The sequence below is a fragment of the Agelaius tricolor genome, unplaced genomic scaffold, assembly GCF_023055355.1.
Source record: "Agelaius tricolor isolate 1412-34295 unplaced genomic scaffold, bAgeTri1.0.p SCAF_66, whole genome shotgun sequence".
Taxonomy (NCBI): Eukaryota; Metazoa; Chordata; class Aves; order Passeriformes; family Icteridae; genus Agelaius; species Agelaius tricolor.
In genome coordinates, this window is record NW_027269326.1 from 331,076 (window position 1) to 348,139 (window position 17,064).

The 17,064-nt window shown below is 54.5% G+C and overlaps 1 protein-coding gene across 9 annotated transcripts; it reads left to right on the forward strand.

Annotated features, from left to right (window-relative positions):
- Positions 1 to 339: 339 nt before the first annotated feature.
- On the forward strand, positions 340 to 16,803 carry LOC139584805 (tropomyosin alpha-3 chain). 9 transcript variants are annotated; one of them, XM_071417028.1, is made up of 10 exons: positions 341 to 557; positions 3,804 to 3,937; positions 4,773 to 4,890; positions 5,080 to 5,150; positions 6,490 to 6,565; positions 7,038 to 7,100; positions 7,231 to 7,300; positions 9,069 to 9,147; positions 10,939 to 11,002; positions 15,004 to 15,096. In XM_071417028.1, the coding sequence occupies exons 1-10, from the start codon at positions 426 to 428 to the stop codon at positions 15,079 to 15,081; spliced, it is 885 nt and encodes a 294-aa protein (XP_071273129.1). In that variant the 5' UTR covers positions 341 to 425; the 3' UTR covers positions 15,082 to 15,096. The 9 variants fall into 9 exon arrangements, with proteins under 9 accessions (XP_071273130.1, XP_071273129.1, XP_071273123.1 ...); XM_071417022.1 differs by lacking the exon at positions 10,939 to 11,002 and having other exon boundaries at positions 342 to 557; positions 15,004 to 15,637; XM_071417024.1 differs by lacking the exons at positions 10,939 to 11,002; positions 15,004 to 15,096 and adding an exon at positions 15,650 to 16,803 and having other exon boundaries at positions 344 to 557.
- The last annotated feature ends 261 nt before the right edge of the window (positions 16,804 to 17,064 follow it).

The following is a 17,064-nucleotide window of genomic DNA, read 5'->3' on the forward strand; positions in this document are numbered from 1 at the left end:
GGGGCACACCCCGGTGTTCTCCCCCGGCCCGGTGCCGGTGCTCCCATTCCCGCCGGTGCCGATGTGCGTCCCCCACCCGGTGATGGTGCCCTATTCCCGCCCGGTGCCAATGAGTATCCCGCCGCCCGGTGCCGGTGCTCCATTCCCGCCGGTGCTGATGTGTGTCCCCCGCCCGGTGATGGTGCCCCCGTTCCCGCCGGGTGCCGATGTGTGTCCTCCGCCCGGTGATGGTGTCCCATTCCCGCCCGGTGCCCCCATTCCCGCCGGTGCCGGTGCCCCCGCCACGCCCCGGGCGCGGCGGCCGCTCCTCATCTCCCCGGTAACGCGCCCGCGGGGCGGGTCGGAAGTGACGTCACTTCCGTCCGGCCGTTCCGGGCGCGGTCCCGGTGTCTGGGGGTGGCGGGGCTGGAGCGGAGGCACCGAGCATGGCCGGGGCCACCACTATCGAGGCGGTGAAGCGCAAGATCCAGGTGCTGCAGCAGCAGGCGGACGATGCGGAGGAGCGGGCGGAGCGGCTGCAGCGGGAGGTGGAAGCCGAGCGCCGCAACCGCGAGCAGGTATCGCCGGTGCCGCCGCCGCCGCGCGGGGGCAGAGCCGGGCGGGCGGCGCGCCCGGGGCCGGGGGTCGCTCCGAGCCGCGGGGATGCCGGCCCGGGCCGAAGGGTCCGCCGGGAGCGGCGCTCTCGCTCTGTGTCCGTGGCTCCCCCTGGGACCCGCCCGTGGTGCTGAGCAGACACCGGGGCCGGGGGGGGCGGCCTGGCGTTGTTTCGCTGTTCCCGGTGTCCCGGGACGGACAGCAGCGGCGGAGGAGCCGGCCGGGGGGAGGAGGGGGAGGCCCCGGCCATCTTGTGCGGCCCCGAGCCCGGAGCTGCGCGGGTAAGATGGAAGGAAGGAGCGGGTTCCCTCGGGATGCGGCCGGCGCAGGAGCCCTCCCGAGCCCCGCATCCCGCCCGGCCCGGCGAGCGGGGCTCTGCGCTACCGGTACCGGCAGGGGAGAGCAGGGTGGGAGCGCCTGAAAGGGAGGAAGGAGCGGCGACAGCAGGATCTGAGCTGGCAGCGCTGTGCTCACCGCCGGAAAGGCCGGGGACAGGGGCGAGGTGGCCACGGGCAGGACCTCGAGGTGACACGGGCAGGACCTCGAGGTGACACGGGCAGGACCTCGAGGTGACCACGGGCAGGACCTCGAGGTGGCCACGGGCAGGACCTCGAGGTGACACGGGCAGGACCTCGAAGTGACCACGGGCAGGACCTCGAGGTGGCCACGGGCAGGACCTCGAGGTGACCATGGGCAGGACCTCGAGGTGGCCGCCTCACTTGGGTCTGGGACACAGGCAAAGCTGGCAGCGTTTTGGGGACAGGGATGAGGTGACACAGATGAGGTCCTTGCTCGAATCTAAGCGTGACTCTCGTTGGATTTGCAGTGATTTTGCTGCATTTGATGTGAAACTGAGTGCCCCCCCGAGTGCCCGAGCCTGTGTCTGTGACAGAACTGTGGCACTGCCAGGGATGGATCAGGCTCTGCTGCCCAGATCCATGGCAGAAGCTCCTGCCACTCCCAGGCCTCAGCTGGCTCTTTCTTTGCAGCCACATAAGGAATTCTCTTTGCAATAGCAGCATTGTCACGGGTACAGGCATATTTTTCCCAGCTCCCTGAATCTCCTTCAGGGGAGAGAACCAGTGCTCCCAGTACGGTGCCCAGGACTTGCCTGGGTCCTGGGGAGTCCTCTTGACTCTCTTGAGACAGCACTCGTGAGTTCTGAAGGCCTGGATGAGCTTCTCCTTTGTTTTGCTGGGCTCCAGGTGCTCCCTGGTTCAGGGCTGCCTTTGTGAAGGAAGCATGGAATAACAGAAATGTGCCCCTTGTACCAGGGGGGTCTGAAAGAGTCACCTGCAAGTGTCACCCCATGCTCTGGGGAAGCCTGACAGTTTCATCTGTATCTAGAGAGAAGCAGCAGAACAGGAGGTATAAGGACCCTGCTGCAGCAGGGGAGAGGCACTTCCTCAAAATGCAGGGTGGTTTTTGGGTGGTTTTTGGGTTGAACGCTGCTTGCAGGAAGTCAGGGCTGAGTGATGCAGTTCAAAGGGTCAAGAAGTGGAGGCCCACTGCACTGGGAGAAGGAAGGAGGAGGTCCTCAGCAGCTGGTAGCCCCTTTAATAGGGCAAAGATGCAGTCAGGCATCAGGTCTCCTTCTGGTTCTGTTTAAGGTATTGCTGTGCTCCTCTCCAAGCAGATCACTTCCCCTTTCAGCAGGGTGGGTGCTGGCTCTGGGCACCAAAGGGGTGTGGGTTTCTCCAGGGCTGGGTGTACCTGCACGGGAGCTCCTCTGTGCCCTCCCAGCCTGGCCTTGGAACCTGCCAGGGGAGCCTCGGTGGAGGGAAGAGCTCAGACAGCCCTTCTGGGAGCTGGATACAGCCAGTGTGGGACCCCACTGTAACACTGGCGCCTTTCATCACTCTGCTCCTCCCTGCTCGGCGTGGTGTGGCTGGGAGGGTGCTTTGTTATGTGCAGCTGGGGTATTTTGTGCCTGTGCCTGGGTTTCTGCAAATCACAGTGCTGGCCTGGAATGGCTGCACTCCTGCCTGCCTGCCTGCCTTTGTAATCCTGTTGGGGAGCAGGATCCTGGACTCCCCAGGGGGCTCCAGTGGGATGTCAGAGTTCCTAAAGCATCTGGGCTCCCCTGGGCTTTGGCTGGAGTGGATGTGGCTGTAAGCAGGGGCCTCACGGCCAATCAGGTCATGCCCCCAGGGTCCCAAAAAAGATTGCAGCGAGTCTGTAGTTGACTGTTTAGTCTGGGTCTGATCCAGAAGAGGAGTGCCGCTGAAGGGATTTTCATCCTTGGCCTTGAGGTGCTTTGTTTTCAGCAGCACTGAAGGGCAGTTCCTGTCCTCTGTATCTGCCCTGGCTGTGTTCTGACTCGAGGCTGGAGCAAGCCACAGGGTGATGGCAGTGCTGTATTACCAGTGGCTCTGAGCATGGTCTGTGCTCCCCACCATAGCCCAGCACTTTGGGGGCTGGCTTGTACCTTGTGGCCTCTTTGGAGGCTGACTAGGACATGGATTGCAGTGCTTGGGGTGGGGGGTGGGATGGCCTCTGATCTGTGCCAGTTCCTTAAAGCCCCAGTCACATTTCTGGCAAATGTCTGCAGGCTGTCAGCAGTTTCACCAGCTCCCAATGTGTGTGACTGAACCAAGGCAGCTATTGCTGGGGAGCAGCCTCCTTCACCTGTCTCAAGACTGGAGAAGGCTTTTGCTCCTTCTCTGGATTTGCTGGGAGGAAGGAAGCCTCAAGCACTGCAGGCTCTCTGTGGGTCTGTGGGCTCTGCAGCAACAAGCCCTGGGGCTGGGCAGCACCTTGTGAGCAGCCCAGCTTGCCAGCAGCACCCAGCACAGCCTGGCACATTGCTGGACATGTTAATCCTTCTCACCTTGCTGGTGAGAGGGTTTGCCTCAAGCAATGCTCATGTCCAGATCACAGCAGTAAACTGACTCTCTGCTAAGTGGCAGCTGTCAGCACGCTCTGGTGTGCTGGATAAACAGGACTGTGATGAATGGCCTGGCAGGATCCTGGCAGCTGCAGAGGCAGCCCTGGGTGTGTAAATCATCTCCTTCGTGTTTATGGCCTAAACTCAGAGCAGTGCAGGCTGGCAGCGAGAAGCCTGCAGAGCTAAGTGTGCTGCTTGCCTCTGGGAGAGTGGCTGAAGCATCCTGGGTTTGCTTTGTGTTCCTGTGTGCTGCTGCTGCCCCCGTGGCAGATCTCAGCTGCCAAGCCTGCCCAGGCTGAGTGCCCTCCTCTGCTCCCTGCAGGCTGAGGCAGAGGTGGCATCTTTGAATCGCCGGATCCAGCTGGTAGAGGAGGAGTTGGACCGAGCTCAGGAGCGCCTTGCCACAGCTCTGCAGAAGCTGGAAGAGGCAGAGAAGGCAGCAGATGAGAGTGAAAGGTGAGCAAGGACTCCTGCTTGCACTCTGTCAGACACTGAGGGTCTGGTGCCATCAACTTTTTGGTGCCATCAACTTTTTGGTGCCATCAACTTTTGGTGCCATCGACTTTTTGGGGGAAGAGATCCCACACCAAGGCTTGAGGGAGTCAGTGCCTGCTCAGAGCAGCTAAACCAATGCTGATGAACCTGAGGCTGCTGATGGCCTTGATTGTCCTGGAACCTGAGGCAAGGGAGTGAGGAAGTGCCATGTGCCACCATGCATCCCCTCCTGCAAAGGAGGAGAAATACATGGGTTCAGGGACACCACTGCCTTGCAAAGGTGGCTGTGGGTGGGGCAGCCTCTCTGCCAGCATGCTCCCTAACTGGCAGATGTCCCCTGACCTGGCCTGTGATTCAGAGGGGAGTGGTCCATTTCCAGCTGTCTGATGTGCTTCCTCCTGCACACACCGTGAGCAGCCTGACCCAGCTGCTGGCCTGCCATAGAGGGACTTGGCTCTTCCTTCATTCCAGATGGGGAAGTGCTTGGCTTGGCTGTGAGTCCCTAAGAAAGCTGGGCTTGTTCTCAGCAGCACTGCACTGCCCTTGGCCTGGGAACCCAGTGATCTGCTGGGGGAATGTTCCACAGAACAGTTAATTCCAATTCCAATAAAGCAATTGAGGTTGCTGTATTCACATCAGCCCAGAGGCCTCTGCCTTCTGCATTCAGAGGAATCATGGTTTATTGAGAAGCACTGTGCTTCCTGGGACTGCTGTTAATGCTCTGCAACTCATTGCACTGCTGGCTTGTCCAAGATTGTTTCCCACATCTCCCCTCCTTGTGCTTGCTTTTGGGCAGAGGCATGAAAGTCATTGAAAACAGAGCTCTGAAGGATGAGGAGAAGATGGAACTGCAGGAGATCCAGCTCAAGGAAGCCAAGCACATTGCAGAGGAGGCAGACAGGAAGTATGAGGAGGTGAGACCTTGAATCCTCTTCCTGCTGACAGCAAGTCTGGCTCTCAGCAGAGCCACATCAGTGCTCTGCCTGGCCAAAAGCTTCCCACAGCTCCAGTGGCTCCTGCAGGCATTCCTCCCTTCAATGCTCTGCAGAGCCTACAAGCTCAAAACTCTCCTCCTTCCTCTTGACTCTGCTTGTCCTTTCCAGGTTGCTCGGAAACTGGTGATCATTGAAGGGGATCTGGAGCGCACTGAGGAGAGAGCTGAGCTCGCAGAGTCGTGAGTAGTTCTGCTTGCATGCACCTGCCAGGTCTGCCTCTGCATGGGCACTAACACTGCATTGCCAACCTTGTTACACAAGGCCTGAAGCACAGGGTGGGTTTGGATCTGCAAAGAAAAGCAGTGAAAGCACTTCCCTCCTTGAAACAGGATTAGTTCCACCTAGGACATGGAGTTGGTGATGTGATTTGCCTTGGGTGGAGACACTCTGGCCCTTTGCATGGACTCACTCCCTAGTCATGGAGGCTGCAGAGCCTTCCTCAGCTCAGCGTTCACAGCACTGCTTCGTGTGTGCAGTCACAAGATGGTTCACAGTGCTTGTCCTGAAGTGGCAGAGGCCTCCTGGGCCAGGGACTGAGGCGCCCTACGGGGTGGCTGAGGCTGCTCTCTGGGCCTCTCCAAGTATTTGCAGTAACCACTACAGGCTTCTGCACTGCTGAGCAGAAATCTGGGCTTCCTCTGCTCAGAGCAGAGACACAAATCCTGGTGTTTGGGCTCCTTTCATGTGTCCAGGTGCTTTAGCTGATCCTTGAGGAGCTGGTCAGGGCCTTTCTGTGCTCTGGGCCTTGTCTAACACAGTTGGTGTGTATGCAGCAGCAGCAGCACTGTGCTTCCCGCCCAGATGTGCATGTTGTGACCATGACTTTTTTGTGTTTCCCTTCCCCATCCTTTTTTGCTCTGTGGTGGTGTGGTTCTGGTGCTCCTTTTGACCTTGCCCCCACCTGGCTTGTGCCCCTGTGTGACCGTCACTAACAGTCATTGCCGGGAGCTGCAGGAGCAGATCAGAGTGATGGACCAGAACTTGAAGTGTCTGTCTGTTGCCGAAGAAAAGGTACTAACCTTTCCCTTCTTGAACCATTAAACCAAAACTCATGTGGTCTCCTCACTATGCTCCTCCCCTCAGCTTAACTGCGTCTCTCTCTTGCTCTCTCCTGGAACATTCTGTCTTCTCTGCCCATAAATGTCCCTTTTTGAGTGGTGGTGGTGGTGGCTGTCCTTCTGTCCATCAGAACAGCTTCCCTCCATACAGCACACTAAAAGTGAAGCTTCTCCTTGGAGACTCCAAGTCTGGCAGAAACCTGTGTCCACATCTCGCTGCTCAGCCCTGTGCCCCGTGCATGTGCTGGCAGAACATCTCAAACATGAGCTCAGAGGCCAAAAGGGACCTTGCTTTCTGCACAGGTGCCTCAAAGCAGGGTCCCATCCAGTCTGATCTCAGACAGTCTCCTAAAGAACTTCCTGATCTTCCCTGCACGTGGATTCACTTCTTGTCTCCTGTCTTTCCCTCCCACTTCTTCTTTTCCTTTTTTTTCCCCCCTTTCCTTACAAAACCCCACAGTAAATGTTCCGAGCTGGAGGAGGAGCTGAAGAATGTCACCAACAATCTCAAGTCTCTTGAGGCTCAGGCTGAGAAGGTAGGGCTGCCTGTCCCAGGGCCAGAAACATTGCTGTTGTGCTAGGAGGGTAAACAGCAGAGCACCCACTGAGGTGGAAATGATTCAACTGCAGTCTTAAGCAAGCCAGGAGCACTGTGCTTGCTCTGCTGGGAGGGCTGAGGTATTTCATTGGAGGGTTTGGAAGCTGGGGTGGGGGAAGCCTGGCTGCCCTTCCCTGCCTTGGGGCAGACTCAATCAGCCAGGATGTTTAAGCTGCTAAAATGTTAAGATGAGAATTTTTCTGCATCCAAGTTTGTGTTCCATGCATGATGTGAGACTTGCCACCTGCCCCAGTCCTGTTGGATTTGGGTGAGGATGTGAACCACTCCCAGGTGGAAAGTTTCTGCTGTCATGTGTGCTGCAGTGAGGAGTTTATGCTGCCCTCTGTAGTTGTGGGCTCTCTGGAGAGGGAGGTATCTGGGGCTGCTGACTGCTGACTCCTTTTCCACAGTACTCCCAAAAAGAGGATAAATACGAAGAAGAGATCAAGATTCTGACTGATAAACTCAAAGAGGTGAGTGACCATGTCAGGATGGCCCAGCTGGGTGAGCTGGCCTCAGCTTGACTGGGAAGAGGTGTGAAGTCCCTGTCCTTGGACTGGTGCCCTTTCCTGTTGCCCTCACTGGTTTATTTCTGTCTGGCAGGCAGAGACCCGCGCTGAGTTTGCTGAACGCTCTGTAGCCAAGCTGGAGAAGACCATTGATGATCTGGAAGGTACATTCTGGGGATAGGAAACCAAGCAATGGGTGTTGAGTGAGAAGCTGAGCAGGGCTGTGTCTCAGGTAGCTGGAGAGCAGACAGGCTGCTGTGCTCCTCATTGCTTGGAGCATTATCCCACTTGGCCTCCATGGTGAGGCTTGGCAAGAGTCCTGCCCTGTGCCTCTGCTCTGAAAACAGTTCCCCTGTGCTGCAGCAGGTCTCAAGCTCTTGATCCAAACACCTGGCCTTATCTAGATAGCTTCTGTATTTTGGTGGTGATGTCCTAAGGAATGTAACTAGATCCCTGTGGCCCAGCTTAATCCAATTCTTTTAGGAGTGGCATAGGAAAGAAACACCTGCACTTGTAAGTATTGGTCACAATAACATACTTGTGTTATGCACAGAACATCATGCACGTGCTGGCTGCTGCAAATGGGGTCTTGCAGGTCAACCCCAGGAGTCAGTGAGTCTGAAACAGCCCCCATGAAGACTCAGACTGCCCAGTGTGAGTCCTGAACCAAGGTTAAATCCCCAGCAGTTCAGCCCACAGGGTAATCAGCCTGTGCCAAGGGGGGGTTCCTTTCCTCCTCCCATCCCTTCACACAGTCCTCCAGGAGGACTCCTGAGGCCAGCCATTGCAGAACCTTGCCCCAAGCCACAGAAGGAGAAGGGTTCAGCTGCCTCCCTTAAATCTGGGACCGTGGCCAGATTCTTTTGTGGATTGCTGTGGCTGGAGTGGTGGTGCTGGGAAACCAAAACCCTTACAGGTCTCCTACCTTGACCACAGGTGTGCCTTTGTGGTCTTCTAGTGCCAGCTCTTGGAGAGACAAAGCATTATCCTGCTGTCTGGAGTCACTCTGGAGGTTTATTATCTAGAAATAGCAATGGTGTCAGCTGAGCTGTTCCAGAACTGCAGCCAAGCAGCAATCTGAGCCACCTCATGGTCCAGGACAAGCTTTTATTTGGAACTGCAAAAAGTCCTCCAAATCCCTGCATGCTCCCCTTGAAACCTGTTGATTGAGAGTTGGCTCTGGTCTACAGCCTTGCTGCTGAGGTGACCTAGTTCATGACAAATGACAAAGTTCCCCAGGCTCTGTGAGGCTGTTAACAGCATGCCCATCTGTACTACAGCCCAGCTGCCAGAGCTGGAGCTGTCTGTGCCAGCTCTGCAGGGCTCAGGGATGTGTCAGCACAGTTCCAGGCCCACCCCTCCCTGGAGGCAGAGAGCTGCCTGTCTACTCCATTATCTGATGGAGAACACTGGTGTGGCCAGTCTGCTCCCCCACCTCACTGCATCCTGCAGGATTGGAATTTCCTCTGATGCCCAGCTCTGTTGCATGACTGACTTCTCCCAAGCCAGTCTTTGCATTGAGACGCAGGTGAGAACAAAGCACCTCAATTATCAGTGCTCTCCTTAGGTGTAACAAGCTTCTCTCTAAGTGGATGGAGTTGCCTTTCCCTGCTGCTCCTCCTGACACTGGTTCCTGCTGACCTAGCTGGACAGCTTGTTTTTACAAGGTGATGTGGTTTGAGTGCTTGGCTCTGCTGCCCTCGGAGCTGGATTGTAATCCTGGAAGGCACTTGTGGGTCACTTGGGTCCTCAGGCTGCTGGAACCCTCCTGTTCATTGTTGGGGATGAGCACAGAGTCGTGATGGCTCCACATCTAACTTCATTTGCTTCTGTTCGTGTACGCCATCGTGCTTTTCCCGACCCGGAGTGTTGGAAGAACTCTTTGCCTTCCCTCATTGTTTTCCTTTTGTTCTCCTCCTAAACCTCTTCTAGATGAGCTCTATGCCCAGAAACTGAAGTACAAAGCAATTAGTGAGGAGCTGGACCACGCCCTGAATGACATGACTTCCATGTAAATATGAGCTGGCTGGCGTTCGCCTCTCGCTTCAGCAGCCTGGACCGCCAGTGCTTGCTTGGTTTGCTGTGGTTTCTGTAGTTGGAGAATTGTCCAGGTTACTTCTACAGATCTGCCCAAGGAGCCCCAGCATGCCATCCTCTAACTCTAGGTCCTGGTGGTCTGCATGTGTAACCAAGTGCTGTGCTGGCCTGAAAGGGTTCTGACTTAAATTTGAGTGCAATTCCCATTCCCACTGGGAAAGGCTTTCTCAGGAAATGTGGCTTTGTCATCTGCTGGAGCCACTGGGCCATGGTCTCAGGATTCCTTCTGGAAGAGGCTGTGGATAGTGCTCAGGTGGATTCCTTAGGAATTGCCACAATAGGCTTGAGATGGGCCAGATCATGAACTGATCTGTGGAAGTAGCTGAACTTGTGTGTTTCTGCAACTTTGCTCCTTAGCTTTGTTCAGATCTGCAGTGGGTGCTGCTAACAACTGCTCCTTTTGGTCCTTGCACTAACCCAGGAGAGGCCAGGTCCTCACCCCACAGAGAAGAGCCTTAACACGAGTGTCCCAACGTTCCCCAAGCAGAGTTTGCTGTGCACAAACACCGAGGCTTTTCTTAAAATTAGTGTCTCCTTCTGTCTCACACAGATAAGTCTTGTGGTTCCAAACTCCACTTTGGATTTGTCTCTCTGCTTGGTGGCTTGTTCTGCATCTGCACCCGGCATTCACGCTCTCTTCATCTCACTCTGAATTCCAGTACCTCTTTCCAGTTTCTGTGCACAGGGCATCCCTGGGAATGGGTGCTGTAAAGACACAGAAGCAGCAGCCCCCCAGTTCTGCTGCACTTGCTCCCAAACAAAGCTTCCTCTGTGTGACCTGATGTGCCAGACACAGCCTGCTCTGAGGGGCTGCCCTTTCTGTGTCGGGGGAGCGGGGAGGATGTTGTTCTCATCTGCATATCTTGTGTGGAGCCATAAAGCTCTTTTTGTATTTCTCTTGCCTCTTGCTCGAGCATGATGTCACCTTTTTTTAAGGAAAACAGTTCCTGTATAAATGGCTGTTGCTTTGGAGAAATGGGTTTCTAGTGACCACTTGCTGCTTTAGAGTAACTGTCTCAGCATTGCCTTCCAACTGGAGTCACTCTCAGTGGAGCACAGACCTCACTTGCACGCTGGATTTTTCTTTGAGGTGTGTCACTGGCTCCCAGATGTGATGGCAGCTTTGCAGACAGGGCCTGTGGGGTCAAACTGGAGGCTGGGGGTTGCAGCAGGAGGCCCTGGAGCTGTGCCTGACTGAAGACACTCCTCATTCCTGCCTGCTTTGGAGTGCTCACCAGCACTGGTTGCCAAGCACTGGCTTGCAGTGGGAGGTCACACACCTGATAGCTGTTAGCCAGAGCATGGAAGCCAATAAATCCTGTGTGAGCTCTGGCTGGTTTCCACTGGGGCAGAACTGGTTGGGTGTGAGGTGCTGCCTGTGCCAAGGGGAAGGATGTGTGGCCTCTTGCTTCAGGAATGAGAAGGCACTGCAGCAGGGCTGTGAGCATCTGAGCCAGGGAATCTTTTGCAGAGCCCTTCCCTCCCCATGCAGGGGCTGGGGGCTGCAGGATCCTTCTAGAAATGTGGCATGGAGCTTCCCACTGAGCACTGGCACTGGGCTGTGAGTGCCTGGCGTGTGTCACTGCTGGAGCTGTTGCTGGTTGATGTGGTATGATAAACACTGGTCACCCTCAGCACAGTATGTGCTGCCTCATGGTGGTTGGTCAAATTCTTTTTCCTTTGTGGATCTGTTCATCTGCCCCAGTGCCCGAAGAGCCCTCCGTGAGCAGAGTTCTGATGCCATGGCACACTTCCCGTGGCTGTCTCAGGTTTGTGCCCTTCTGCTCTCCACATGACAGCACTGGCAGTCAGGATAATCTAGGCACACTCATCTGCCCCAGCCTGTCCCACTCTGCCTTTGGTGGCAGGTGGGGAAGGGAGGGAGCATTCAAGGGATCTCAAAAGTGTGGGCTGACTCTCCTGGGATGTGGGGCTGTGCCCCATCAGCACAAAGCAGTGTCCTAGTTTGAAAAGTGAGTGAGTTTTTTGGGATGCTGTGGTCAAGCAGGAACACAGAACTCTTCAGTAACCCCACTGCAGCTGAGTTGAGGATCTGGATCCTGTGGGAGGGCAGGGCTTCTGTAAATGTGAAGGTTTCCAGTCCAGTGTTCCACTGTCAGCTCTTAAGACAATAGGGACACCATCATTTTCTGCCAGTATTTGAAGGGAGGGTGTCAGAGGAGGGACCAGGTTCTGCTCAGTGGTGCCCAGCAGTAGGACAGGCAAACATGGAAATTGATGCCCAGGAAGTCCTACCTGAACACAAGGAAAGATTTCTTTCCTGTGTTGGTAACTGAGCACTGAGCAGATTGCCCAGATACCGTGTGAAGTCTCCCTCACTCGAGATATTCCAGAATGATCTGGACACCATCCTGTGCCAGTGCTCTGGGCTGACCCTGCTTGAGCAGGGAGGTTGGACCTGAACCACAGTGGTCCCTTTGAACCTCACCCCTTCTGTGATTGTCAGTGGTGGGAGGTCTGGTTGCACCCTGCCTCTCGCTGTGGGGAGCTGGTGGCTCTGCTCTGCTCAGTGGTGTTCCCAGGAATGTTATCTAAGGCTGGGCTGTGGCAGGCCCTTTCCCCACTCATCCAGAAGGAATCCACTCTGGGTGGTGGATGGGGATGTGGGTGGGTGATGCAATGGTTACCCTGGGAGGTTTTGGGAGGCATCTGGTCTGACTGGATTGCTGGGCCTGTGCAGGCTGGTTCCAGGGAGCTGTGCTGTGCTGTGGGAGTGCTGCAAACTCAGGTGAACTGACCAGGAGGGCCAGCTCCTGGGGCTCCCCACATCCTGGGGCTCCCTGAGTGCCTGGGATAACTGATGAGGCTGCCCTGGAGGTGGGCAGAGATAGGAGCAGGCCAAACATGGCGTGGCTGCTGCAGACCTGGACAGGTGCTCCATGTGGAGAAGCTGTTCCTGAAGTGTGGGAAGTTTAGTCATGCTAAACACTCCAGTCTGCTGCCTTGTGTGGGTGAATCATCAGCTCCCTGTGCACAAGCAGGAATGTTTGCTTGGGAGCTGCAGCTGTTGCACCAAGTTCTGCTGAGCACAGTTCACTCTCATCCTCTGCCACTGGGGAGGCCCAGGACCAGCCTGGATCTCTCAGGTCTGGGGACAGACATTTGGGGCTGCTCAGAGCACCGTGGAGCCAGAGTCCCTCACAACAGCAACAGCAGCTGTTGTGCAAGGCATGGGCCAGGATGCCACGCACCCACAACTTCCCCCAACTTCCCCATTGTGGTAGGTCAAAAATCAAGTTCTCTGCCTGTGCCTTGGTCCCTTGGTAGCTTTAAAGAAGGGCCAATCAATCAGCATTACTGCCCTCTCCTGCAGAGTGAGGTGCAGTTAGAGGGTCCTGAGGGCTGAGAGAAGCTGAAGTTGAGCTTTCCCCTCTGGGTGCTGGTGTTACACTGGAGGGACTGAGCTGAGACTCTGGGGAGGGTGATGTGCTTTGACTCCTCCATGTAAACCACTCCACTTTCTGGAATTTTACCCAGCTAGGTCTTGTTCAAGAGCAAAATATTCTGAGATTGAAAGCAATGAGGACAGGTCCCCTTCAGGGGGTGCCCCTCACTCTTGCAGTGAGAATGACACAGGAACAGGCAGGAGGCAGGATTGTAGAAAGAGCAAAGAAGGTTTTATTTAAGAGAACCACGTGGTTTAAATAGAGTGATACGATAGATTCTATTTGATTGGCTAACTAACAAAAACATCTTCCTCACACACTGTCTTTGAGAAGAACAGAAAGACGAAAAAACACCACCTGCAGGTTGTTTATAGTTCAAAAGTTATCACATCCTTATAACTCCCTAAAAATTCTCACAAGCCACTGTGAGAAGCAGTGTTTGTTTCTCTCTGTCTGTCCCATGGCATCCACAGGTGCCTGAGAGTCTTGGGGACCTCATGGCACAAAGATTAGAGGGGAAGCCAAGGCCAAGGCTGTGCTCTGGGCTCACTCCTCCAGCAGAGGCATCACACTGTGTCTCACTGCAGGTGGTGCTCGTCACTTCTGCCAGGCTGGAAGATGATGTGTAAGGTTTATTTTCCTGCCTGGAATTCCCCAAAGTGCAGGAATTGGAGCTGTCAGGCTGGGAGGACTCTGCCCATGCAAATGAGCAGGAGAGATGCTGAATGTGTTCTCTGTAGTGGCTGGACATTGCCACCCAGCCCTGAGAAGTGACAGATCTGGAACGGGACCAAGCTTGCTTGACCGAGCATGAATGTGGCTGCTGGACCTCTGTGGGGCTCTAAGGACAGGGACTGCAGAGGCCACAGCTGCAAGGCAGTGGCAGCTTTTGCCCTGCTCATGGAGCTGTTCTGGGGCAGATGTAAGAGGACCCTGTGCTCCAGAAGTCCCTCTGTCCTGTACCTGAAGCAGTTGCTGCCTCCAGTCCTAACTGGGCTGTTGGAGTGGCACCAGGCATGTTCTCAGAGGAGGGTTCTCCAGGCCAGGGATGAGATGTTCCCACTCTCAGTTCTTCTGGTGTGCCTGTCCTGCTGTTCAAACCCTGTCACTCCCGCTGCAGTGTGGTGTGGCTCCCTCTGGAAGCTGTTTCTGGTACAGCTGTGGCAGGACTCGTTTCTGCAGCGTGCTCCACAGGCTTAAAGCACATCCCAGATCTCTGTCCTTGCTGGGGTCCAGCCCAGCCCTGCCTGCAGGCTCCTCTTCTGGGTGTCTCTTCTTCCTTTCTTTGCCTTTGCACATCTTGGGCAGCACTTTCACTTCTGCCCACACTTGGCTTCCTCTGTCATCTTCCTGGGCTGAAGCACAAGTTAGAGAAAGACAAACTTTTGGGAATAGCTGTCTGTCCTCAGAAGCACACACTGTGGAGACAGCTTGTTTGATGTGCTCACCTTGGTGCTCTACTAACCTTTCCCTTTCTCTCTTTTTCTCTTTCCCTCTTGTTTCCCTTATCCTGTCGCTGCTGCAGAGCGCCTGTACAGCCAGCTTGAGAAAAACCGCCTGCTCTCTAACGAGCTGAAGTTAATGCTGCATGATCTGTGTGACTGAGAAGGGGCCCACTAATCCCATTAACAGCTTATTGCCACCACCACTGCTGTGGACCACACTGAAATCTGATCATTAACACTGGCAGACTTGCCAATTTTGTGCAATTGCTGCTTTTTAATGAGGCACTTGGATTTATCCTGTCATTTATTTAAGCTTTTTTTTTTTAATATATAAAGGTAACTTCTATTCTTGGTGAAGTCACCCCCAGGCTTGGCTGGGTTTTGACCAGTCTTGTTGGCTTGTCCAGGGGGTCCTGCCTGGCTCCTCCATGGAACCAGAATTGCTGCACCTCCCAAGTGAGGGGTGGGCTGAAGTTAGACTTATGTCTGCTTGAAGCTGCCTGTCAAGTGCTACAACTTAATTTACTATTAGCTGAATGACTGTAGGATTTCCTGGTGCATGGAATGATGGCTTCTACCAATAAAGGACTGACCCTGTGTTCTGTGAGACACTGCACACCTGTAGTACGTTCCTATGTAGGGGAGCCCTAACTGAGAAGGTTTGGGGGCAGCAGTAATTTCCCAGGCCTGACCCCAGTGCAGCTGGAAGGGGTTGGGAAAGCTCACAGACATCTTGACAGCAAGTGCCAAAATGCACAGCCTGGAGCTGTGTCCTGGGTGCCTGCAGGGAGTATTGAAATGCTGCTGCTGTTGCTCATGCTCGAGGAAGGCTGTTCTCTCTCTGTGCAGTTTCTGGCCCTGGGGAGGTTGGGAGTGGCTTTGGCAATCTGCCTGTACCTAAAGGACGTTTTTCCACAGCCTGTCTGTCCCGTGTCCCAGCGTGTGGATGTCTCCAGTGATATGGGTGGGCTCACCTTTGGAGTGAAGCCTACTTAGAGCACTAGCTGCTGATCTGCTCTCCTCCTGGCTTAAGGAACATGTGAGAATTGACTGCACAGCTGCCTGCAGTGTTGGGCAGGCTGCAGCTCCCTCACTCCTCACTCTGCCTGTCACTGCCCCAGCTCCTGCTGCCCTTGGGGCTGGTGTTCTGCTCCCTGCTGCTGCCCTGTACCGAGGGGAAGGGGGGGCACAACCAGCTGGAGTTCCAGGGGTGTTTTGCTCTTGGGTGCCTTGCTGGGCCACTGTGTGTGTCAGCTGTGGAGGTGTGGAAGCCCTGGGAAGAGCTGGCTGCACTCAGAGACGCCTGCATGTGAAACACTGACCAGAACTCTGGCTAAAGGTGCACCGTGGCCATTCTGGGAGCACCAGCAGTGTGAGAGGCGAGGGCTACACACGAGCCAGGTAACCTCAAAGCTTCCAGCTGCACCCAGCCAGGCTTCCAGCTGCACTCCAGCCCCAGGATCGCTGCAGCTGCGTGGGCAAGGGGCTGGCACAGGCTTTCTTTGGCAAAGGACTCTCCCTTGTCTGATGCTGATTTGTAACTCTGGACTCTTGTTCTTGGCAGATAAACTGAAATCCACCAAAGAGGAGCATCTCTGCACGCAAAGAATGCTGGACCAGACCCTGCTAGACCTGAATGAGATGTAAAGGATCCCTGCCACTGCCTCTGCCATGCGATGCCAGCCCAGCTGCTGCTGCCCTCTAACCCTGGCACCAGAGTTTACTTTCTGTTGCCAACTCGACCAAACACAAATCTCCTTAGTTCCAGGGTTAAAGGCCACCAGGTTGGGCAGAGCTTCAAACAGCATCATTAAGGGAAGTAAACAATGCAATAATGTTTGGAGAGCATGTTTGAGATGTACACATTTTGTAACTACCTTTTTTTGTAGCAACCATTATAAACATTCCAAATAATGTGTGAGGCTGGTGAGCTACACTTCAGAGCTCTTGGCTTTAGAATTTGGTATTAACCTTCTGTTAATTGGCTCTGGGCCACCCTGCTTTGGCAGGGCAGGAAACAGATACGATGGTTCTGGCTGTGAGTCAGAGTAGCCAGGCTAGGGTGACAGCCTGTTGAGAGAACTTCCTTTTCCAGGAGCTGTTTGCCAAAAGCACAGTTCAGTTTTTCAGCTTTAAGGTAGCTCTGTGTTGGGAAGGAACAACTTGGGTGAAAGGTGTCCTTTTTTGGGGGTTGTTGTTTTTTTCTTAAGCCAAGCCAGTCATCTGAACAATTGAACCAATTGAACTTCACAGGGATTGTGTCCCTTTCCCTCCACACCTGAAGGGCTTAGAGAAGCCACTGTCCCTGTAACCCATTGCTACCCTGGAGCTGACTTTGCCTTCACTAAGTGCTGATGCACCAAGCTTCACTGCTCATCACTGGGTTACACTTAACAACTTAAGAAAAACAGCCTTGTGTCCTTGGAGAAGTGTTTTTGCCTACCTGGAGGGAGGGAGCCAAGCCTTCCCTCCTGCCCAGGACTGCTCTTAATTGTCTTAATTGATTCCAAGCCATCTCTCTGTGCATTGCTGATGTGTTGTGTTGTGAGGTGTGAGTGTGGCACTGCCATGCTCGCAGTAACTTGTGGTTGGAGCATGCTGCCTGGTTGTAGCAGTTTTTGGGGCCAATCTGGAGACAAAAAACATATCCAGTGTTTTGATACTAAATTGAAAAATTGTGTTACTGTCTTTTGAAATAAAAACTGATCCCTCCACATGGCTGCTGGCTGCAGAGCTTTACTGTGTGGGCTTGTGGGGGATGAGGGTGGGGATGAAGACTGGTGTAGGTGCCCATCCCTGTGACAGAGTTCACAGGGGTCCGAGGATGAGGGAAGAGAGGAGGAGGATCTGACTCCATGTTTCAGAAGGCTTGATTTATTATTTTATGATATAGATTATATTAAAACTATACTAAAAGAATAGAAGAAAGGATTTCATCAGAAGGCTGGCTAAGAATAGAAAAAGAAAGAATGATAACAA

What these genes read in the sequence shown, in the direction of transcription:
- LOC139584805 (XM_071417028.1), top strand. Translation starts at nt 426, where the DNA reads ATGGCCGGGGCCACCACTATCGAGGCGGTGAAGCGCAAGATCCAGGTG. An exon ending in AGCGCCGCAACCGCGAGCAG is followed by an intron (nt 558 to 3,803) that starts GTATCGCCGGTG and finishes TGCTCCCTGCAG; the next exon opens with GCTGAGGCAGAGGTGGCATC. An exon ending in GACCATTGATGATCTGGAAG is followed by an intron (nt 7,301 to 9,068) that starts GTACATTCTGGG and finishes AACCTCTTCTAG; the next exon opens with ATGAGCTCTATGCCCAGAAA.